The sequence below is a fragment of the Aethalodelphis obliquidens genome, unplaced genomic scaffold, assembly GCF_003676395.1.
Source record: "Aethalodelphis obliquidens isolate GAN/ISIS:26980383/991018 unplaced genomic scaffold, ASM367639v1 scaffold1, whole genome shotgun sequence".
NCBI lineage: Eukaryota > Metazoa > Chordata > Mammalia > Artiodactyla > Delphinidae > Aethalodelphis > Aethalodelphis obliquidens.
In genome coordinates, this window is record NW_020837945.1 from 4,321,405 (window position 1) to 4,346,595 (window position 25,191).

General features: G+C 41.4%; 1 protein-coding gene across 1 annotated transcript in view; it reads right to left on the reverse strand.

The window, feature by feature from the left end:
• Positions 1 to 222: 222 nt before the first annotated feature.
• BACE2 (beta-secretase 2) overlaps positions 223 to 25,191 on the reverse strand; it is an 86,616-nt gene continuing 61,647 nt past the window's right edge. Inside the window, exons 7-9 of the mRNA XM_027093251.1 lie at positions 23,636 to 23,785; positions 19,522 to 19,690; positions 223 to 710 (exon numbers count right to left, since the gene is read on the reverse strand). Of these exons, the coding sequence (XP_026949052.1) occupies positions 457 to 710; positions 19,522 to 19,690; positions 23,636 to 23,785 (573 nt within the window). The 3' untranslated portion in view covers positions 223 to 456. The remainder of the gene's footprint in view (positions 711 to 19,521; positions 19,691 to 23,635; positions 23,786 to 25,191) is intronic.

A 25,191-nucleotide genomic window follows, 5' to 3' on the forward strand; every position in this document is an offset into this window, starting at 1 on the left:
CTTAAATGTGATTAATACAAAAAGCTTCCCATTAGCTAAGAAGAGTTATAAACTATATGCACTTATTTCTCCAGAGAGAGGAGGGAGAAGAGAACAAGCCAAAAAAGCAAGGCTCTTGGTTTTCTTTTCTTTCCTTTTCTTTCTTTTGGGGGGTGGGGGGGTGGCACACCTAGATAGTTTGGCATAACCAGCTACATAAAGCCTGAAGCCCAATTCACTCTGTTTTGATTATGAATGAGGTGTCTTTTATTATCATTTTCCTTGGAAGTAGGAGAGTAGGCGGAAGCTTTAAAATCAAGAATCAAAATACAGTGAATCTGGAAGGCATCTGGGAGCAGAACAGAGACTTAAGACTAATGGACACAGGAAGAAACCTTGCCTTATAACCCCTGCCTGCTGCCCCTTGAATTGTCATAATCCTTGAGTTCAAGGTTGCTAGAGTTTAGGCTTCTCTCTTCATTTCCAGCGATGCCGGACGAGAGAGGACTCATCATTGACGACCTCGGGATCTGGGGGTAGATGCCGGCACCGGAACGGAAGTAGCAGCAGGATGATTAAGGTAAGAAGGATGATTCCACACACGCTCATGAGAGTGTAGGACACGATCCACAAAATGGGCTCGCTCAGAGGCAGGGCAGGGACGCAGTTACTGGCTATGTCCTCTGTCGAGAAAGGCCCAGAAATTTCAGACACTGGAGCACCTGCGATTTCTGAGGAGACAGAAGGGGGAAAATCCACAGCTGTGAAACGAGCAGTCCATCTCTATCACACGACAAAAGAGATAACCCTGTGCTTTATCAGTCAGGCCACACGGGCACCAGGTTCCAAGGGCCCAGGCGTCTGAGCACACACCGAGGGGGGTCTCGGTGGCCGTGTGCCTTCAGAGGGTCCGGTCCCCTTCGCGCTGGAACGACAGCACGTTTCAAGGTCTGCAGGTGTGGGACCCACACGGTGGGGAGCAATGTGCGGAAGGGCCCACGCGGAGGCGTCAGGTGATTCGAGGAGGCTGGCAAGGCTGGAGCGCTGTGCAGGTGAGGGTGTGTCAGTCAGAGCCTGTTAGGAGCTGTGTGGTCGTGCTTCCTCAGAGGAGATGAGGAAGGAAGAGCGGGACAAGGAAGTAGGAAGAGAAGTAGCATCTAGAACAGAAAACTCAGCCGCACCTGCCAGACTCTCACGGATCTCCCCTGTGGAGTCCACCGGAGTGCGTGCTCCGCGGTGGATTCCCCAGGAGGTAACATGCTCACCTCAGCCTGACCCACATTCCTAATGGGTTCCAAGACCAGCTGGGTAAGCCTGGCCCAGGAGACCCTTCCCCACTGCACTCCTGTCCTATGTCACATCTCCAGTGTACACAGGACACAGAATCAAGAGTGGTTCGTGAGTGCAACAGCAGATTCAGGACGTAACGGGTAACCAAGAAAAAGCACGGCTGCAATTCATCCCGTGACTTTTGCAAACTGACTCTTGAAAAATGTTCTTCCTGGAGAAGGAAGTTGAAGTGATTTCCTGAAGCAGGTTGGGGATTGCCGGTATTTCATTTGTCTACACTAGCCTGATCTGCTCCTTTCAGAAGTATAGAATTTGCTTGGCATCTCCAGTTCTACCTGGAAAAAGAAAAAGGCCTCATGACCCATTTACCTGTATTTAACTGCAGAAATGAATATCTAGGTGCCAGACAAGAACATTGCTAAGCATTAATTTTCCTGTAAGTAAAGCCTCCAGATCCTAAGACCTACCAAGTAAGATCTTTTTTTTTTTTACTGAGGAAAGAAAAAGTCAAAATAACAATGGAATAATAGTTAAAAGTATGGTTTAAAATGCGGGAAAAGACAAACTCAAATAGTTTGCAAAGAGGTTACGTTTTCTTGTTACAAATGTGGATTTTGTTAATGTGGATCCTCTGATCCAAGGAACAGAGCCTGCAAATACCTACGGACAGAGGGATGCTGGCCTTCAGTTAATCTAGACACCCAAGTGCCTATAGCATCTTCAGCTACCGGCAGCCTGCCAGGTCCTTTTGAAAATCAAGTTTTGTTGGAACACAGCCACTTTCATTCACTTATGTATTGTCTATGGTTATTTTTGTGCTAAAACAGCAGAGTGGGACAGTTGCGACAGAGACCATCTGGCTTAAAACCCTAAAATATTTACTATCTGGCTCTTCGTGGAAAAAGCTCGCCAATACCTGGCCTATAGCATTTAACAAACATTTTAAATAACAAAAAATCACGCCACTCTTCTTATTACAAAGGCGGTACATACGTACAATAGAAAGTTTGAAAATATAAGTAAATAAGGAAATAAAAACTCATAAATTCACCACTCAGAAACGTCAATATTCATAGAGTATAATCATAGGCATCAATTTTTTAAACAAAGATGGGATCATGTAACGCATGCTGTTTCATACACTGTATGTTCACGTTACATGTGATAAAAATCTTTTGATATCACAATGATATTAATTTTTGATATTAATTTTCCACAATGCTGTTTTTATGACTACACAAAAAGCCAAACTATAGATGTATCGCATTTGCTTATCAATCCCTATCTGTGACTTTAAGTGGTTTTCAATATTTCCACCATTATAAACACTGAATATGAAACACACTGTACCTAAATCTCTGCCCATATTCTTATTATGTTTCAGAATGAATAAATAAAGTAAAATGTGGCTCAACGTAGGCTCACTTTTAGGCATCTGGATATATGCTGACAACAGGCCCACAGGAAAGGCTGAGCCACTGTGCACACATGCCCACCAGCACAGGATGGGGGTGCCACTTCCCACTCTCGCACCAGCATCTGTAAGGAAGAATGATGGTCCTCAACCCAAGATCATAATGTTTACAATTCTTTGATTACTAGTTGGGGGACCATTTGAAAAATACACTCACTGGCCATTTCTAAATCTATTATCATTTCTATCTTTTTCTCATGGATTTGTAAGAGGCGTTTATATGGTAAAAAACTTTTTTTTTTGCTGCAAATGTCTTTCCACAGTAGGTCATTTGTCTTTTCAAAGATTTATTTACTTTGTAAATAGAGAAGCTTTAACAAATGCAATTATGAGAGTGAAACATGCTTAGGGCAAAGACAATATCTTAATAGAGCAAAGCACAAAGAAATGAAAAATCACTTGAAGCCACTTCTGCTTCTAGACAAGATGGAAGAGGAACCAGATCTACCCTCCCACCTGAAACAACTAAAATAGAAAAAACAAACAAACATGAAAAAAAGACTCTGAAGATATTAAAACTTGAACAAGGAGAGACAGTAAATCCTGAGCGATGAGAAACAGATGGTGTGAGCCACAAAGGTGCCCTTCTTACTGCCTTGAGAGAGTTTCTGGGTTGTGGCACAGAGAAGGGTGACACTGGCGGAGTATGGTGGTCTCCCCAAGTTGGGGAGACAGAGGCAGAAATCCAGAGAAGCAAAGGCTGTTAGAGTTTGCACGGAGAGGGATGCAGAGGGGACAGCTACACAGAGAAATGCCACACATCTCCAGAGGGCCTCCCCTGAGCCTCCAGCGGAGTGCTGACCTTAAAATGAATGAATGCCAGTGAAAGAACTACTTGGAAGGATTAAAAGAAACAGTGCTTGGAGTTCACGCAGGGCTGAGAATAATGCCTATTGCCAATTATTTCCTGTTCACTCTGTTTCCCACAGTGAAAAAAACAAACAAAACCCCAGAAAAACTCACTCAATTCACAGGGTACTTAGAGTACTAAGGGTCTTTCCTCTGTAATAGGAAAGATTCATCACAGACTAAACACTGCTCTGATGCCTCCGATAAAGCTTAAAAAGGATCAATCTCTTTCTAAGGAACTTAGCTGTGACCCAGAGCAAACCTCAAGAGTAGTTTAGAGAATACAAACATATTCAGTGCCTGACCAGGTAAAATCCACAATGTCTGGCGTCCAACACAAAATTACCAACAGGCAAGGAAAGAGGAAGACACAAGACGTAGCAGGGAAACGAATCCGCTAAAACGCAGCAAGAAGCGACACAGGTGACAGAATTATTAGACACGCTATGAAGACGGTTATTATACCTCTATTCCACTCAGGAAACTAGAGGAAGTATTAGACATGTTAAACAGAGACGTACAAACTGTATAAAAAAGAAAGACCTACATCAAGCTTCTAGAGATTAAAAACTGCATTACGTGAGATGAAAAATACACTGAATGGTGTTAATAGCAGATGATACACTGCAGAAAAAAGACAAGTGAACTTGAAAACATACCAGTAGGAACTATCGAAATGAAACAAACAAAGAGCAAAATACTGAAAAAAATAGAAAATCAGTAAACGATGGGACCACCTAAATGAGAGGAGAGGATGGGAGACAGAAAAAATATTTGAAGAAACAGTAACCAAAAGTTTTCCAAATTTGATAGAAAGTATAAACCCGCAGATCCAGGAGGCTCAAAGAACCCCAAGTATAAGAAACAGGAATACACCAGTGAATTGCTAAAAACCGGTGATAAAGAGAAAAATCTTTAAAGCAGAGAGAAAAGGAAATATTATGTACAAAGGAACAAAGAAAAGGATTACAGAAGATTTCACGTTGGAAATAACACAAGCCACAAGATAGTGGGGCAACATCTTTAGAATACCAGGGGGAGAAACCCTGCAGCCTAGAATTCTATACAAAGCAAAAATATTTTTCAAAAGTGAAGATAAAAAAGATGTTTTCAGACACACACGAGCAGAAAGAATTTATCAGAGGCAGACACACGTGCGTGCACAAACACACACACACACATATGCATAAGGAAGTATTATTCAGTCTTAAAAAATAAGGATATCTTGCCATTTGTGTAACATGGATGAGCCTGGAGGACATTATGCTAAATGGAATTAGCCAGACACAGAATGACAAATACTGCATGATCCACTTACATGTGAAACCTAAAAAAGTCAAACTCATAGATTCAGAGAGTAGAATGGTGGTTGCTAGGAGCTGGGGGGTGGGAATGTGGGGAGGTGTTAAGGCACAAAGGTGCAGTTATGCAAGATGATTAAGTCTGGGATCTGATGTACAGCATGGTGATTATAGTTAACAATACTGTATACATGAAATTTGCTAAGAGGGTGTATCTTAAGTGTTCTTAACACTACCAAGAAAAAAAAGGAAGAAAGAAAGAAACTACTAACTATGTGAGGCGATGAACATGTTAATTAGCTTGAATGTGGTAATCATTTTACAATGTACACATATATCAAAACATCAAGTTGTATACCTTAAATATGTATAACTTTTGTCAATTGTATCTCAATAAAGCTGAAAACAAGAAAGAAATCATCACCATAGAGCTGCACTATAAAATGAACCAAAGGAAGCCCTTCCAGCGGAAGAAAAATGATATCAGGTGGAAACGCTGGACCTACACACAGAAAAGAACACTATAAATTGTAACTATGTAGGCAATTGTAAAATCTTCATTTCTAACTTTAAATATTTAAAAAGATAACTGATTAAAGCAAAAATAATAACAATATATTGGGTGGTTTGTAACACACATCTAAGTAATATGTATGACAATAACTGCACAAATGACAGAGGGCAGAAAGGGAAGTGCACTGTGTAGGTTCTTTTACTACAGGAAGTGGTAGATGTGATAAGGTAAAGGTGGATACTACAAACCCTAGAGCCACTAAAATAACATAGCAAAGAGTCATAGCTAATAAACAAGGGGAAAAAAAGGCTCAATTCAAAAGAAGGCAGAGGGGCTTCCCTGGGGGCGCTGTGGTTAAGAATCCACCTGCCAATGCAGGGGACATGGGTTTGAGCCCAGCTACGGGAAGATCTCACATGCCGCGGAGCAACTAGGCCCGTGTGCCACAACTACTGAGCCTGCACTCTAGAGCCCGTGAGCCACAACTACTGAGCCCACGAGCCACAACTACTGAAGCCCGTGTGCCTAGAGCCCATGCTCTGCAACAAGAGAAGCCACTGCAATGAGAAGCCTGCGCACCTCAATGAAGAGTAACCCCTGCTCACCGCATATAGAGAAAGCCTGTATGCAGCAACAAAGACCCAATGCAGCCAAAAAAAAGGCAGAAAAAGAGAAAAAGGGGAAAGAAAGAACAGATGAGACAGAGAAAACACATAGCAAGACTGCAGACTTAAACCAAACCATATCAATCATCACATTAAATATAAATACTCTACACTAGGGGTTTGTGGACTTTTTCCATAAAGGACCATGTTAACATGTTAGGTTTTTTGGGTCATACATGATTTCTATCATATATTCCTTTTGATTTTTTTAAACAACCTTTTAAGAATGTAAAAAGCATTCTTAGTTCACGGGCCACAGAAAAGCAGGCTACGCGCCAGATTTAGCCTGCTGCCTGCTGTTTGCTCAAGTCTGGTCTAAACACCCCAGTTGAAACACTGAGATTGTCAAACTAGATAAAAAGCAAGACCAAACTATAGGCTGCTTACAAGAAGCCTACTTTAAATGTAAATACTCCATTATGTTAAAAGTCACAGGATGGAAAAAGATGTATAGTGCTAATGCTGATAAAAAGAAACCCAGAGTGGCTATTTTAATATCAGACAGAGTAGATCCAGAGCAGAAGACTATCAGATAAACATGGTAATTTCATAACGATAAAATGTTCAATTCATAAATATGACATCATTTCTGCCTCTAGCAACAGAATTTCAAAATATGTAAAAGAAGAATGGTAAAGTACAAAAGGAGGAACAGACAACTTCACAAATATAGTCAGAGATTTCAACATCCTTTGCTCAATAACAGAGCAAGGAGACAGAAAGTAAGGATATAGACAACCTGAACGATTCTATCAATTTAACAATTACAGAATACTCCACCCACACAGCAGCATATACATTGTTTTCAAGAGCACATAGGACATTTACCAAGATAGAGCATATCCTGGGCCACACTACAAGTTTCAATAAACTTTAAAAGATTCAATTCATACTGTGTTCTCTGGCAACAGTGGAACTAGACATCAACAACTAAATTTAAGATAGCTGGAAAATCCCTAAATATCTGGAAACTAAATAACACATTTCTAAAACTATAAAATGTCTAGGAAAAACACAGGAGGAAATCTTTGTGTCATTGAGGTAGGCAAAACATTTCTTAGCTCTAACACCAAAAAGCACAATGTATAAAAGAAAAATACTGATAAATTTTATTTCATCAAAATTAAGAACCTGTCCTCTTTCAAAGACAATATTAAGAGACTGAAAAGACTGGGAGAAAATATTTGCGAGTCACATTTTTTTTTTTTTGCGGTACACGGGCCTCTCACTGTTGTGGCCTCTCCCGTTGTGGAGCACAGGCTCCGGATGCGCAGGCTCAGCGGCCATGGCTCACGGGCCCAGCAGTCGCTCCGCGGCACGTGGGATCTTCCCGGACCGAGGCACGAACCCGTGTCCCCTGGCGAGTCACATTTTTGATAAAGGATTTGTATTCTGAATATAAAGAACTCTGAAAACTCAAAAATAAGAAAACAACTCAATACAAAAATGGGCAAGAAAATGTGAAAAGACACTTCACCAGAGAAAATGTGTAAATGGCACATAAGCACATGAAAAGACGTTCGAGACCATGAGTCATTAGGGAAATGCAAATTTAAACCCCAATAAGATACAACTAACTACCTGTTAAAATGAAAAAGAGGGACCATATCAAATGTTGGTGAGGATGTGGAGGCACTGAAACTCTCATACGCAGCTGGTGGAAACGGAAATGACACAGCCATGTCTGAAAAACAGTCTGGCAATTTCTTAGGAAGTGACACCTATCCCTCTCCTATGACTCAGCCATTCCACCCCTAGGTGTTTACTCAGGAGAAATGAAAATTATGTCCAAGGACTTCTACACTAATTTTCAGAGCAGCTTTATTTATAATAGCCAATAAAACCTGGAAACAACCCAAAAGTTCAACAGGTGAAAGGGGTAAGCCAATTATGATATATCTATGCAACTGAGCATTGCTCAGCATAAAAATGAATGAACTACTGATACAATGAAAAAAAGAAATCAATCTCAAAATAATTATGCGAGTGGAAGAAGCCAGACAAAAAGGAATGCGTGCTATGATTCCATTCATATGATATTCTAAAAAGTGAAAAGTAATCTATAGTGACAGAAGGCAGATCAGTGGCTACCTGGGGTTGGGGTCGGAGGCAGCAAGGGCTGGGGGGCAGGAAGGACAGAAAAGTACAAGGAAACTCTGGGGCATGATGAAAATGTTCATCATCTTGTGTGTGGGGATGTCTTTTTAGGTTGCACACCTAATGTAAAACTTACCAAATTGTACCCTATAACACAAATGGCTCATTTCATACCAATTATATCTCAATGACGCTTTCAAAAAATCAAAAGAACAAGGCAGTCAAAAAAGTATGTCAAAGAATAACACATGTGACATGATTGCAATTAGGTTAGAAAAGAAAAACAAAACCAACGCCAGCTCTGCTAGGTACCTAGGGATTTTAGTACTTTAGTATTGTTCTTCAAGTGGAACGCCCAAGTTTACACATGTTTCCATATATGAGACACACACACGTCTGCCTAGATTTAAGATGGGGTTACAGCCCAGTAAACCCATGATGAGTTGAAAATATCATTAAGTCAAAACGCATTTAATACACCTGACCTACTGAATATCCTAGCTGAGCCCAGCCTACCTTAACAGTGCTCATAACACTTACATTAGAACACTTACATTAGAACACTTACATTAGCCTACAGGTGGGCGAAATCATCTGATACAAAGCCTATTTTATAATAAGGTGTTGAATATCTCCTGTAATTTACTGAATACTGTATTGAAAGTGAAAAACAGAATGGCTGTCTGGGTACAGAATGGTTCTAAGCGTGTCATCGGTTGTTTACCCTGGAGATCGTGGGGCTGAGTGGCAGCTGAGGCTGCTGGTGCCCAGCACCCCAAGAGCATCGACGGCAGATTGCTAGCTCAGCCGAAGATCAAAATCCACACCTCAAAGTCAGCTTTCTACCGAATGCATATGGCTTTCACACCATCATAAAGTCAAAAAATCTCAAGTCAAACCACCATAAATCTAGGACCATCTGTACATATAGACAAATACAATAAAAATAGTAAAAAAAAAACCCAACATCATCCAGTTTTCTTTAATGTACACGTATTATTTTTATAATCAGAAAAGTTATGTATTTTTTTTTAAAGTTTTTGAGAACTAGCCCCAATTTAAGGTTGTCAGACATAATGTATTATCTGGAAACAACAGCCTTCTCACATTCGCTAACCAGCCACCCAATGTTAAAGTTGATTTAAAATTACTTCTGGAGAATATTTTCTAGAAATGCCATTCACTGAAAAGCCTGTGTATTTATTACACATACTACTAATTCTGCGGTCACAGAACAGATTTTCACTTTTCACGTTGGATCTGTTTATGAGAGGCCATAGTGTGCCGTGGCTAAGAGCACGGTCCCTGGGGTGCAAGTCCTAGTTGCCGCTTATGAGCTGTGTCATTTTGGTCAAGTTACTGAACTTCTTTGCCCCGCAGTTTCCCCATCTGTGAAGCGAAGCCAATAATAGCAGAGTCATGTTGTATAGATCACCAAGTCAACAGGAGTTAAGCACTTAGCAGGGTGCCTGGACTAAGGTGAGTGTTTACTAAATGTCAGCTGTTAATACAGTTACTTTAAATTCTTTCATCAAGGGCTTGGGTTAAAATTTTAATTATGCATTTTCTGTCTTGTCTCCTAGAAGGTCAGGACCCAGCTGATAATGAGTGCCTGAGGAAGACAGCTCCTCTACCAACTATAAAAATTATAGTAGTCAGGTCTTTTCCACCACAGCATACAAAATGAAGTGACCCGTTCCCTCCCATAGATTAGTTGGTACTGAGATGCTTTCTGAGTGGACGTGGTTTACTTGGAAGAGTGTCCTGGAGTTATAGGACCAGTGCAATGGATTCAGTACCGTTTTGCTCTGAAACCATGTGAAGCCACTTACCATCCCAAAGCCTCAGTGTTCTTTTCTGTAAAATGAGGAAGCAGGGCTGCCTAATCTATGTCTTTGGGGGCCCTTGGCTTTGCCATCTTTTGGTTGTACTCTAAGTAGATAGCAGAGGCATATCTCTGAGACACTGTTCTTAATAGCTAACTTTCCTATTTTTAAACATGAACCAGAATATCCAGTTTCAACCTGCCGCAAAGAAAATTCACAGTTAAACGACTGCCACAATCCATGATGTGTCTCAAATTGTCTAAGCTGAAATCTATACAGTTCTTGGGTGCTAAATGTCTCAATCTATAAAAAGAGATGGGTGGTATTTCAGAAGCTTTGGATACATTAAGAGAAAGCTGTCAGTTTTAACACGCTACTATTTTCCTAGCTATAGGACATTTGGTCCAGGCAACAGAGAGGCAGGTGAATGTGCTCCAGTCCCCGGTACCTGTTCCAGGTATGTGCGACTATGTGCTGCAGACCCAGGCTGGCCATCTCCATGACACACCACGACTGCCACCTTGTTTATCTGGCTCTGATCTGAGACTAGAATAGTGACTGTCCGTAGGAGTGGAGGGTGAGTTGAGGAGAAGCAGGGGCAGCAGAAGAGAAGCATCTGGGGATCTTCTTCCAAAATACCCATCAAGCACCCACCCACCACCATTTCTGTATACCTTGGCTGAAAAAGGAGGTGAGGATGTAGACCATGCATATTTTAAAAAGCTCCCCAGGAGATTCTAATCAAAGAGCTCCCACTCACTGCCCTCTTTCCCACCCCAACCCTTATAGAGAAGCCTAATCCCATAAGCTAAGTGTTGTCTGACAAACACAGATTATTATGAAAACCAAAATAAAGACACTAGGGGAGAAGGGCAGCTCCCAAAGATTTTCAAGTTCTGGTTGGTGCAAAGGTAGAACTTTCTCCTGCTATAACACACAGAATTGAGTACAAAAACAACCCTTAATTTTAAATTTGTAGCTGAGCTCAGAAATAGGCGTTAGGGCTAGGTTCCAATTCCCAACAAGTTGGGGGTGGACAGAAGACTTGACCCCAGCACCAAGGACAATGGGTGCTAGAGATGACATGCCAGCAAAAGTCTGGCCCATCAGTACAGGGAGCCAGGAAAACTCTACCAACAAGGAAGCCTGACTCTGAGGTTTGAGGAGGGTGGAAGCTGAGTGCAAGAAAGGCTGTCCCATGAGAAACAGAACCTCAAAACCAATACCTAAATCATGGCTGGCATCTAAATTTACACAGCTTGGTGTAGAAACACTATACTTCTCATGGTTTGAAAAACACTCAACAGAAACATGCAAATTGCTTTATGGGAACATTTTTACAACCCAAAGTGCACTGAACTCTCTCAGATTGGAAAAAAAACAAAACAAAACACTCTCACTAAAGATAAGCTCACAACAAAAAACTACAAACCAAGTGAGAAAAAAAAATCCACCAGGAGAAAACAGTCAACAGACACAAAAACAAGGAGATTAGTTCTCAATCAATGATAGAAAATACAACAATCTGCTTGCATTATACAACAGCTGTGTTTAAAGGGATTAAAAACTCACTAAAATACCAACAAGATTATTTCTTTAAACAAGCTGACTCAAAAGTTCATAAAAAACATTGTAAAGCAATTATACTCCAATAAAGATGTTAAAAAAAAGTTCATAAAGGAAAAGAAAATTAAGACTAGCAGGGAAGTTTTGAAAAAAGAACAATAAAAGGAAACTAATACTATACAACGTATCAATGGAACAAAAAGAACTAATACTATACAACATATCAATGGAACAAAATAATAAATATATATCTCCCAGGGCTTCCCTGGTGGCGCAGTGGTTGAGAGTCCGCCTGCCGATGCAGGGGACACGGGTTCGTGCCCCGGTCCAGGAAGATGCCACAGAGCGGCTGGGCCTGTGAGCCATGGCCACTGAGCCTGTGCATCCGGAGCCTGTGCTCCGCAACGGGAGAGGCCACAGCAGTGAGAGGCCCGCGTACCGCAAAAAAAAAAAAAAAAATATATATATATATATATATATATATATCCCAAATATTTACTCGAATTTGGTGTGCAGTAATAGTGGGATTTCAAATTAGTCAAGAAATGATAGTTCATTTGATAAATGTTATAGGAACAATCTGGTAGCCATCTTGGGGAGAAAAGATTTAATCTGTATTCTATGCCAAGGGAAATCAAACATAGAAGTATATACTTAAACAACTCACAAAATAATTTTAGTGAGAAAGGTAGTTTTAAAAGGGACATTAAACCCAAGAAACTTAAAGCAAAAGACTGATATATTTACATGCATAAAAGTAAACATTTTTTACACTAAAATTCATCAGAAGCAAAGTTTAAAAATAATTTCTGATTGAGATATGAATTTTAGCTTTTCTTCCTCCAGACAAATGAAGACATAAAGAGCTCTTACAAATTGACACCAAAAAGTAAAAACCCAACAGAAAAAAATGGGGAAAAGATAGGAGTGGATAGATCACAGAAAAGGAAAAGCAAACACCCTTAGATATATGAAAAGAAACTCAACCTCACCCATATAAAGCAATACAATTAAAACTGCACTGAGATGATCTTTTTTCACCTATCAGATTGGCAAAATTCCCCAAAGTGCGTCACTGTGTTGGTGAGTCTGACTGGAGAAACAGGCCATCACATACATTGCTAGAGAACTAGTATAGTCAGGTATAAGTGAGTATAACCTCTATGGAAAGCAATGTGACAATATTCACCAAGATTACAAATGATACACCCTTCAACCCAGTAATTCTACTTCTAGTTATCTAACCTGGAAGTATACTTTCTTATCTGTGAATAGACATATATAAACAGTATCCATTGCAGCACTGTTGTAACAACAAAAGATTAGAAACAACATAAATGCCTATCAATAAAGATTAATTAAACAAATTAGGAAACACCCATACAATAGGAGATCATGAGGCTCAAAAAAGTAATAACGAGGGCAGATTTTATGTACTCATGTGATTGAATCTGAGAGAGTGGGGTGCTGTATAAATCACTGTACCTTTTGAATATTACCCAGCCGTTTTTTAAAATTAAATAAAAAATGATAAAGGAGATAAAGGAAATACAAGCCACAACAAAATTATTGCAGGCCACTACAGAAAAGTAAACTAGTACATTTGAGAAAGTACAAAACAGAGTTTCTGAAAATGAAAAATACAGTCAACATAATTTAAAACTCACAGAATAGGTTAAATAGATTGAACACAGCTGAAGAGAGAACTAGACCAATATAAGATGTACCTGAGGAACCTACACAAAATGCAGCAAAGAAAATATGAATGAAAGGTCAAGGGTTATGGAGGAAATAACGAGAACTCCCGAAATTTATTTCATAGGAGATTAGACGAGAGTACAAGAATGGGTGTGGAGATACAGCTGAGAATTTTCTAGGGTTGATGACAAGGAACATGAGTTGTCAGAATCAGAGAGCACAGTGAGTCTTGAGCAAAATGAAAAAATAATCTAGGGCTTCCCTGGTGGCGCAGTGGTTGAGAGTCCGCCTGCCGATGCAGGAGACACGGGTTGGTGCCCCGGTCCGGGAAGATCCCACATGCCACGGAACGTCTGGGTCCGTGAGCCATGGCCGCTGAGCCTGCGCGTCCGGAGCCTGTGCTCCACAACGGGAGAGGCCACAGCAGTGAGAGGTCCGCGTACCGCAAAAAAAAAAAAAAAAATCTATATCTAGATATATCATGGTGAAAGATCAAAATGCTAAAAATTTAAAATAAAAGACGTCTCAACAGCACCCAGAGGGAAGGAATAGATTACCCTTAAAGGTATAACAACTGAAACTCACTGGAGTCTTTTCACCAGCAATTATGATGGCAGGAGAGTAATAAAATAGCATCTCCAGAACACTAAGGGAAAACGGTTGACCTAAATTCCACACACAGCCAAATTATGATTCAAGAGGTGTGGAAAAATAAAAATTACCTTTCACAAACTTTTATAAGAGAAATCCTAAAGTACATTCTGCAGCAGAAAGAAAACTGCTGTGTAGTGTCCCAGTGAATGGAAAGATGACCATTTATTTATCTATTCTCCTTTGAAGGGCTTTGGACTGTTTTTAGTTTGATGAAAATGATAGTTTTATGTAATTATCATGAATGCAGCACTTTGGTTAGTTTTATGAATGAAGCTGTTTCTGGTCAAGTCTTTCAGTGGACGTACACGTTCATTTCTCCTTTGCATATAGCTAAGAGTGAAATTTGCTCAAATCCATTGAGTAGGAGTATTTTTAACATTAGTAGAAACTGTTGAGCAGCTTTTTAAAATTCATACTAAACAATGTCAGCAACTAGGAATCCCTTAATTGAGGATTGGAAGGGACTTCCACAAACCTAACCCATCCATTATGCTCAATGGTGAAGTATTTTAATCACCCCCATTAAAGTAAGGAGAAATGTCCATCATTATTTTCTATTCCATAGTGTCTCTAAAAGCATCAGTAAAAGAAAAATAACTAAAGGATAAAAGATTAGAAATGCTAAAAAGCGTATTATTTGCAGATCATCTACCTTTCCAAAGAGAATCCAAGGGATTCTAACAACTATTTAAAAAACGGAGAATCCAGCAAGGTGGCTGGACAGAAGATTACTACACAATAAAATGGAAAGCCTGTATACCAAATAATCCATTAGAAAATACAATTTTAAATAATCTCATCTATAATAACAGTAAGCGCTAACAGGTATCTAGTAATAAGTATACGTGTAAGACCTTTTTAGAGAAAACCACAGGACCTTGCTGTAGGACATCAAAGATGACCTAAACAAATGAGATTCAGCACATTCATGGGGTAAAGACTCATACAGTAAAAATTTGATGTCTTCTCAAGTGAATCTATAAATTCAATGTAGTTCTGATCAAAATCTCAATATGATTCTTCAGGGATCTTGACAAGCTGAATAACAGGATAAAAGTAGCCAGGACAATTTTAAAGACGAATAAGGAGAAGAGTCAAACACCTACCAGACATTGAATCTTATTATAAACTACAGAAATTAAAACCATATGTTATAGCACAGAGATACACCACTATCCCCGCTGGGACAGAAGAGAATGCTCAGAAATAGACCCAGATATATATACATGACAAAGAAATTATTAAAATTCAGTAGGTACCTTGCAAAAACTATTTACCCTGAATCTAATCAAGCCTCTAGTCCTAAGTTTCCAGGAAATATGATATCAAACAAAAATGTTAAATGATACCATCAGGAAATACTCAGATGGATCTGAGTATGATACATTCTATAATACAACCGGCCTTCAAAAAAAATAAAAGCTAAGGGAAACATTTTTGGGACAACTGGGGAAAGTTGAATATGGCTTAGATATTATATGATATTAGGTAAATATTGTTACCTTTTTAGGTGTCATATTGATATTATGGTTAAGTAGGAGAATGTACTTATTTTTAAGAGATGAACAATGAAATATTTAGGGGTGAAATGTCATGATATCTGCAAATGGTTCAGCAAAAAAATATATATACATATACACATACTGATACATGGCAAAATGTTAAAATTAAGTCTAGGTGGTCAGTATGCAGGATGTTATTGTATTATTTTTAGTCTTTTCTGTATATTAAATTGTTTTACAATAAAATATTGAAAAAAATCAGTGGGAAAACATATATTCAATAAATGATGCTGAGAAAATTCAGTGGCCTCATAAAAATTGGATTCCTACTTCACATTTTAGAAGAAAATGAAACAAAAGTATAAAGTACCTTTAGAAGAAAAATAATCTCTTTTTTTTTAGAGAAAGGAAGAATTTCTCAAATAAAGTACAGAATAGAAGCCATAAAAAGGGATTAGTAAATTTTACTTCATTAAATTAAAAATGTAAATAAAAGACACAAAACCCAAGAAAAGCTGGAGAGCTTAGGAGAAAATATGTGCCATGCATATAACCCAGAAAATTAGTATCTAAAATATATAAAGAACATATGTATGTCAATAAAAAGTAATTAGAAAAACGTGCACAAGCTGTTAATAGAAAAATTCACTATCAGAGAAAAAGCTTAACCATCCCATAGACATATCAAAAGTTATGTCATCTCAGGAGCAATATTAAAATGTAGCATTATTTCACACACATATTGGCAAAAAAGAAAACAAAAAAAATATGATAATACTTTGAGGGAATGAAAATTCTTGTATAACTTTGGTGGTCCAGCTACTTGGAAGACAAATTAGTCAGCAGGCAGTAACACTGAAGGCTGGCACAGCAAATCACCTAGAAATGCCATTTCCAGAAGATCTCACTCACGTGCACAAAGATGTTCAACACAGTTGAAATATCAGAAATGACCCACATGTTACTCAAGGCCAGAGTGGGTAAATAATCTGGGTATATTCTCACAATGGAATACTACACAGCAGTCAAAATGAATGACCTAGTGCTCATTTCAACATGGAAATGCTACCAAATGTAAAGTCGAGCAATCAGAGCAAGTTGACAAGGAATCTGCACAGCACTAAGGCATTCATATAAATTTAAAAATGCCAAAACACCAAAACAAACGAACCTACGTTTTGGTATAGGTACTCATTTATAAGTATACAGTAGGCAGGTTCTAAGATGACCCCCAGTGACCCCTGTTGCCTGATATCTACTCCGTGTAGTCCCCTCCCAAGTAGTATAGAACCAGGGTTGCTCTGTGTGACCAGAAGAGTAGGCAGAAGTGATAGCACGGCACTTCTAAGATTAGGTCATAAAAGGGTTGTGGCTTCTGTTTGGGAGACTCTGTTGCGTGCTCTCTCTCTCTCTCTCTGGGATCACTTGCTCTGGGGTGATCAGTGCCCTACCTTGAGGACATTCAGGCAGGCCGGTGATGAGGTCCAGATGGTGAGGAAAGAGGACTTCTGCCAACAACCACATGAGTGAACTTGGAAGTGGACCCTCCAGCCTTCAGGTGCCTGCAGCCTCACAAGAGACCATGGGCCAGAACCACCAGCTACACTCCCTCTCAATTCCTGCCCCTAGGCACCTGCACAAGGCCATGGAATGCTGCTAAATTGGGGGTAATTGTTATATAGCAATGGACAACTAATCCAAGGTAGTTATAACCACAAAGTGAAATTATAAGTGTGCGGTAATTAGGAGAATATACACAGATTTCAGGATAAAGAGTAATTCTGGGGAAGGCAGTGGCATGGGGCTATATTTATATTTATTTCTATGAAAAATTTTTGAAGAAAACATAACAAAATGTTAGCATTTGTTAAATCTGGGTGTTCCCAAGTGTGTATATAATACATGATTTCTTGCAATTGAAAACATTTTGTTATTTAAAACATGCTATAACTTAAAAATAAACACTTTTAAAAAGAAAAAGAAAAGCAGGGTATCTCTTCCACTTACTATGGTGCTTTATTTAGACCACTGTCTAGCTCCTAACTGCTGCCCTGAGGGAAGTAATTACTTTAATGGCTGAACAATTTGCACTAAAGAAGAGACATATCAGAGTATATTCCCACTGCTGGTAAAATCTAATGTTTAAGTACCAAGACCTTAAGTACATTTAAAAAAAAATAGCCACAAAAAGGTTGTATAAGAGCACCTAACAAAGAATTCATGATGAAGTGCAAGAGACGGTCTGCTTAGAGACACTTAAGATTAAACTATTTGCAACAGTAATTCACTCGGAAAACATACGGTGATTACGCTCTCTGAGGTATTAAGTAAAGTGGATGATATAACAGCTGTTGGCATCATAGCCTCTACTTTAATGGTATTTAACAAGAGAACAGAAACTGTGGGGAAATTGCTGTAGTTCTTAGATCCTCTGGGTTAGAAGAAGGGAAAGAGTCACAGTTGGGAGATACAGTGGTGTTCCAGGTTGTACAGTCCCAGGTAATGCTACAGAGAAAGCTCTCTTTCAGTGCTAATCTAACAGTGATATCTAACAGGTTGAAAGAGTTAATACACAGCTGAAAGGTAAACATTTACTCATGACTAAGATAAAAAGAAAATGACAAGTCTCAAGGATTCCAAGCCTTTTCACTAATACAAAGAAATCTGCACTGATATTAAGAAGATATATTGCAAGATATCAAATATGTACCTGGGGTTAGATGATTTTATTTATATAGAATAGGAACTGGCCTAATACTTAATTTTTCCATTGAATATTTCTCTTTTTCTGTTCTCCAAATTGTTATTCTACTTCGTGGGAATTTACTGGGCCTCTATTTTAAGACCACGATTTAGGTAGTAAGAAATAAGAGCTGAAACCTCACCTCCTGAATAAATCAGCTGTGATCATTTGGCATTTTGCCTGTGTACCCTCACCTCCTCTGTTTGCCTCCAAACCCCCCAGCTGGTTTTAGATCAGAGTGAAGGTCTGGTCCGAGTACAGGCTACCAGCATGGTCAGCCAGCATCCCTGCCTGTCATACAACTACATCTAATGTCTAAGACTTTTTTCTTCATCAAGTCCATATTTTCTTTCCTTCACTACATGGCAGTCTTGTATTTCACTACAACCCTTGATTTTCTTGTTTTATCTTTTTGTTGTCAGTTCTTTTTCTACCTCACATTTCTTGTTCTCCCCCTTAGCATGTTACCAGTACAACCTGGGGATTCCCTTCTGTTCCTGATCCCAAATCCAATGTACTGGGACATTTTCAGTCCTCTGAAACCCTATCCTGAGCGCGGCATCTCCCTTGGCCTCCGCCCTGGTGCACGTGCTCCAGCGACTCCATCTCCTGCCACTTCTGTGATTTGCTTTCTCCTCGCTAGCTTGGGCTATCGGTCAGAAGTACCTGATTCTCCCTTTAAATCGTGTGCTGTGGGAACGCTTCATTTCAAGCAAGCTGCTAACTCTGTGACATTTCCAAGTGGAAGGGGTTTAACCATCCTATCAACTTTACTGTGCTCTCCTGGTCTCTGAAGATACACCCCATCCTTATGGTAGACTTCACCGAATAATGCTGCTGTGTCACCCTCATAGCAACTCTTCAAAAAAATACTATGAGAAAAATGCACTCACGATTTTAGAATTTCTAGAAATAGCAATGACAGGCATTTACCTCTGATTTCATAACGAGGATATCTTTGAGGAAGAAAATACACACAGCTTATCTATGCATTTTCTTTTTTATTCATTTTGCTTTTACTGTCCAAAAACTGTAATTCATCCCCAAGGCCCCATAGAGTATTTTTATTCCTGGTATGAGATGCCGTTTTACGTTTAATATGAGAGATAATTACAATGACTAACATTTAGTGCACATTTGCCATGTGTCAAGCGCTGGACTAAAAGTCTGACATGGGTTATTCTCACTTACTCCTCTCCGCAATCGCCCAGTACACTTTGAGGATAAGACTTTGATCTCTGAGATAGGCGTGAGTGAAAGAATTCAATGCCAACTGACTCATCATCAAGAACTGCTTCCAAGTCAGTTATCTGACATCAGGTGCTCTTGTGAGGGCCCCCTGTCCAATCCAAGCATCGCTTACCTGCACAGGGGCTGGCTGCGAAGCCCACCCTCTTCCGAGCTCTGTCAAAGACCACATAGAAGCCCTCCATCACGGTAGCACCAATCACCAGCGCGTTTGTGGAAGGTGAAATGCCGAATCGGTAACATTCATAATTCAAGCCAGCCCCCATCATGGGCTGAATGTAAAGCTGTTGAAGAGGAAAGAGCAAACAAGAAAAAACACGAGTCAGGCAACGCCACCAAACTGTTGAGGCTGCCGTGTGCTCAGACTCTCCAAGGTGCCCTGGGAGCTACGGAGGATGGAGAGGATGCTACCAGCCCTGACATCCAGGAGCTGGGACCATGTGCCCGGTGATAAACACTACTGAAGTGATAGGAACATGCACACCACCTCTGACTGTGCACAGGTACACCCATCCAGGAGACGTCTATCTGTCCGTCCATCCATCTGTCGTCTACGCGCTTAACACTTACTGAGCACTTAATAAGGCCTAGATGCTGTCCTCAGTACAGCCATACAAAGATGAATAACAGCACATGCTCCCTGCATGATCAAAACATACATGATCGAACTGACACGTGAGGAAGATGAACATCAGTGCACTTGCCCCCTGCAGGGAGGACCGGAGGGCAAGGGGTCTCGAGGCATGAAGGTGAGCAAGGACACGCCAGGATTGTTCCCAGAGTCATAACCTGCTGGGCATCAAGCGGCTGCCACATGCAGGTGGTGAGTCCAGCAGTCAGAACCCTGCACTGACTGGTGTCTGTCTGTAAACCCTTCTTCACGGCAAGGAATCATCCTATTCTTCACATAGTCTTGGCACCTCGGCATCTGGTATATGCCGGGCACACAGTAGGGCCTCAGCAGATGGGTGTTAAATGAATGAGCATGAGCAGTGTGATGAAACAGACAACTTCTCCTGAGGGTCAACGTAACTTAAGAAAAGATGGTGGATACACTTGGCTACCACCAAAACGCTTCCATTTAGGGCTCTGTAAGCAGGTCCTAGAACATACAAACACACGCGCACACACACACACACACACACACACACACACACACTCCTACCTTTGAATGAACTAATTCCATACTAAAACCCCCCCAAATCACCAAATAAAATGCAAATGATGACACCGATACAAACATGATACAAACTGAATTTGTATCTTTCCCTCTGTCCTTTCTGTGTGTGTGCCAGTTGACTTCCAATAAAAATTCCAGACTGTAAATTCTGTAACGTGTTGGGAAAGCTCCAGTATTGCTGGGTCTCAGAATAACATGCCTGCCTTCTAACTAAAATAGCACAAATAGACAAACCGGTGGTATTTAGACTGAAACTATTTACGTTTTTAGGATTCTATGAAAAAAAAAATCAGAATTTGCCTGTGGGCTGGGCTTGGGGGCTGCCTTTTTAGACAGACCAAATAGGATTCAGCCCATGTGTTTCTGGAAAATAGGTTGGGGATGGACACACTGTTTTTTGGCATGACTCTCCTGCACTAGCAATCAGTTGCCCATCTACTGTTGCTGATGCCTGAACGGTCCTGGGCAGGGGCCTCATTCTAAAACTTTGGTGACAAGGAGCCTTGATGATTGGCCTGAATGTTAGGAAGGGCTTCAGTTGGGCAGAGCTGGGGTGTTAGGAGGGGACCCCCAGCGCTGTTCCCAGGCGTGTGCTTGTGAGGTTCTCATCGGGTCATGGTTCCTAACTGCCATCCTTTCTCAACAAGGCAATGGAAAGCAAACGGGATTGGGACGGTGAATAAGAAATGAGGAAAACACGGGAAAGCAGATTTTTAAAAAGTGAAAATGTGGACAATGTCAAAATTAGACAAAAGATATCTACAGTCTTCTAAGTGAGAATAAAACTGAATTCTTATCCAGAGTTATGCAAATTAAATGCAATACTCCCAAACATCCCTCATTATATCTTCACGCTCCCCAGTGCTCAGCCCTAAAAATGGCTGGCGGTCCCCAGCAGACCTTCAGCTCTGCCTGCCCTGGACATAATTATAGATTTTCCCCATGAATGCCTGCTTTCCTCCTACTTCTTATGAGTCCCTGACTGTCGACTCACCCACATGCCATTTATTCTCCAGTTCACATTCACCTTTGTCCTCAAGCTGGGTTTCAACTTTAGTTACAAATCGCCTTGATGAAATAATGTCCACATTTTGCTGTTGGGCTGACCAAAATTTAATCACAGAGAGCACATTACTTTAAGGATGCTGAAAACATATCATTCTAACATCACTCTATGCAGTGCTGTCTATCCAAGGATACTGCACTCTTCTGAAAACGTCTTTGGCAAGTATTATTATTTCTTTTTTATAGTTAAAGAGACTGACACAGAAAGGGCTAAGTGATTTGTTCAAAGTTATAGTGTGAGTCAAGGGCAGTACTGAGAATATAACTCAAGCTTCCAGCTCTCAGCGTATGTGTCCTCTGTTGGGCCGTATTTCTCATAAAGCTTTCAATCCTTTCCCCTACAACTCTCCATTTGTGGAATGCACTTTCCCCCCATATAAAGTTGAGAATGGGGAAAAGCCAAATTATCATTTACTTTTTTCTTCTGAAATTATTCCTCTCTCCCTATCCCCCAGTCCCACTCCTTTATCCCAAATTCAGCAAACTGCAACAAAGACACATTGATCTGTCCATTCAACCAACAGTTATCATTATGCACCACCCTCTACCACGTGGCAATGCTAGGGAAGGAAGGATGATCTTTAAATCTCATGGTTCTCATCTTCAAGGAATTAAGAATTTAATGGGGGAAGAAATATAAGTGTGTGTGCGATTAGAGAAAAAAGAAGTCAAATGAAAAAGCCAAGGGCATAAACTCTACCCTGAAGATATGATTCCGGGCCAGATGAGTGGAGACTAGAAAACATGCATTATGAGTTTGAAGGGCAAAGCTCACGAATGGGTCATTCTGCTCAGCAGAGGTTCAACAAAGAGGGGTTGTTTGCACTGGGTCTTAAAGGATGGGAAGAATGTGGATACACAGATGGAGTGGGGAGGCGGGGGCATTTCAGGCAGGGGGGTTGGCGGAAGCAAAGGCGAGGAGACGGCAGCGGGCACCCGGTGCTGGAGGAGAGCCACCAAGAGTGGAGGGTCAAGGGCGCAGCAGGAAATACGCTGGGGAGTCAGCATGGGTCCCGTGAGGTCATGGAAAGCCACACTGGCGAGTGAGGCCTCCAGGACTGTAGTAGTGGGGTGGAGAGCTGTGGCTTAGCAAGACGAATCTGGTGATAGTTTTAGAAGGAGGAGAGGGTGGGGGTGTGTGGAGGGTCCTGAGGTGGTAGTGAGAGGGGATGTGAGTGAGGGCTCTGGGGATGGAGAGGGGGAGGAAGAGGTGAGACACATGACGGGGGAAGACGGAACTTGGTCTATGTAACAGGTTGCTTAGGATAAAGGAGGAATCAACGATTTACTGAGTATGGAAAAACTGCTGTTTCCATCTCTGAGCATCCAGTGTTAGTCTCTATTCATAAATAAATCAGAAGCAAACATATATTGATGTTGTGGTAGATTCTGCAAAAATGGCCTCAATTCTTAACTTTCCTTGTAGCCACACCCTTGTGATGTGACCTTGCAGCTCTTCCCATTGGGAGGTGGTGTCTACGTCCCCACCCCGGTTATCCGGGCTGCCCCTGGCCTGGTTTGGGAAACATTGTGCAAGAGGTGGTGGCCAGTCCCAGGGCCTCGACTTCAGGAGCACCTGCAGGTTTCTTTTCTCTCTCACAGAATCCTGCTGCCACTGTCTGAAGCAGCTGCTGGGTGGTGAGAGACAATGGCCCCACCTCTCCACCAGTCGAGCCACCAGATATGCAAGTGTGGCCGTCGGAGATCATTCTAAGCCAAGGCCAACCTATCCCTGGCCAACCACCAGCTGACTAGAGACCATGTGAGCAAGCCAGACGAGACCAGCAGACCTGCCCAGACTCACGAGCAGAAATAGAAGCTCGCTGATTAAAGCCGCTGGATTTTGTGGTTGTTTGTTACGCAGCACTATCATGGTAATTGCTGCCTAATACAGGTGTGATATTGAAATGCACTCATTATGCATGAAGTGCTTTACTTTTGCACGTTCCATGTTAAAAAGAGAAAACACAGTCCAAGTTCATACCTGAGGCAGGATAGTTATGCGGAATGATCTGCTGGAGTTCTCATCTCTCAGGTAGATGGAGATTTTAGGGAAATAAGACCAAGGTGTTTCAGAATTTGTCCAGCATGCCAGCTGGGACCCCGTCCAGAAGCCATCAGAGAATTCTGGAATCTAGACAAAACAAGGTCACATGACAAACAATGACGAGTCTGGCACGACAACAGGAAGCAGCTCTCAGCTCTCCTCATCACCTTGCCAGATGCCCATGGCGATAAACGCTGCTTAATTTGGATGTAAAGCAAGACATCCGTCCTCTGGAAGAGTGATGGTGATGACAAAATCACAATTATTAAAATTACCGAGGCATGTGGAAAACTTACTGGTATTAGGCACTGCTAGGAGCACTTCGCAGCACGAAGTACTTTAATCCTCAAACACCCGCATCAGGGCAGTAACATCATCCCCTCCACTTTACAGATGAGGAAACCAATGCTCAGAGAAGCGAAATAACTCACCCAAGGTCACACTGCAGTAGGCAATACCCTTTAGAAGACAGACCAGATCTTAAATGTGGTGCTCAAGGCCCTTTTGGGCATCACGTTCCCTATAAATTCCCTGAGCCCAGTAAGCTTCCTACTGGTGCAGAGCCCTGCGGGGGCTCTCTGCTCTTTTGGAACATCTTTCTCCTCCCCCAGATCTCACCTCCAATGCCACCTTGTCCAGGAAGCCCTCCTTGACTGGCCCCCACAGTGCTGGTACTCCACCATATATCTCTCCTTCTTGACCTTTCTCCTTGTAGCAGTTTTAATTTTAAATTTATTGGTGTGATTGGTTAACTTCTGTTTCTTGCACTAGAATCTGATTCTTCTAATGACACAGGTGTGCTGTCTGCTCCCCCAACTCCTCCTCATAGCCTCAACACCTGGCCCACAGGAAAGACTCAGGGAATGTTTGTGGGTAAAAAAATGAATGGCCGAGAATGCAGAATGTTTGTTCACCTGTGCCTCTCATCCGGGGACCAGAAGGGCAATGCCAACCATGCTTATCCACTAACTGCTGAATCTTCAAGTTAATTACAAATTACTTCTGTGCCTTCTCAGCAGGCCCAGTGAAGTTTCCAGAGCAGGCCTGCCCTGTTCCTGCCAGCTCCCTGAGGGAAGGACTATGTTGGATATGTCTCTTTTAACACACCCAGCACACTGCACTGCTCAGGTCAGAACTAGAGAAGCATGTGATGGGGCAGAGCTAGGAGGGCATGTGAGAGCACGTAGCTAGGAGGGCATGTGATGGGGGAGGAGCTAGGAGGGCATGTGACGGGGAGGAGCTAGGAGGGCATGTGACAGGGCGGAGCTAGGAGGGCATGTGATGGGGAGGAGCTAGGAGGGCATGTGATGGGGAGGAGCTAGGAGGGCATGTGACAGAGAGGAGCTAGAAGGGCATGTGACGGGGAGGAGCTAGGAGGGCATGTGACAGGGAGAAGCTAGGAGGGCATGTGATGGGGAGGAGCTAGAGGACATGTGATGGGGAGGGGCTAGGAGGACATGTGACAGGGGAGGAGCTAGGAGGGCATGTGACGG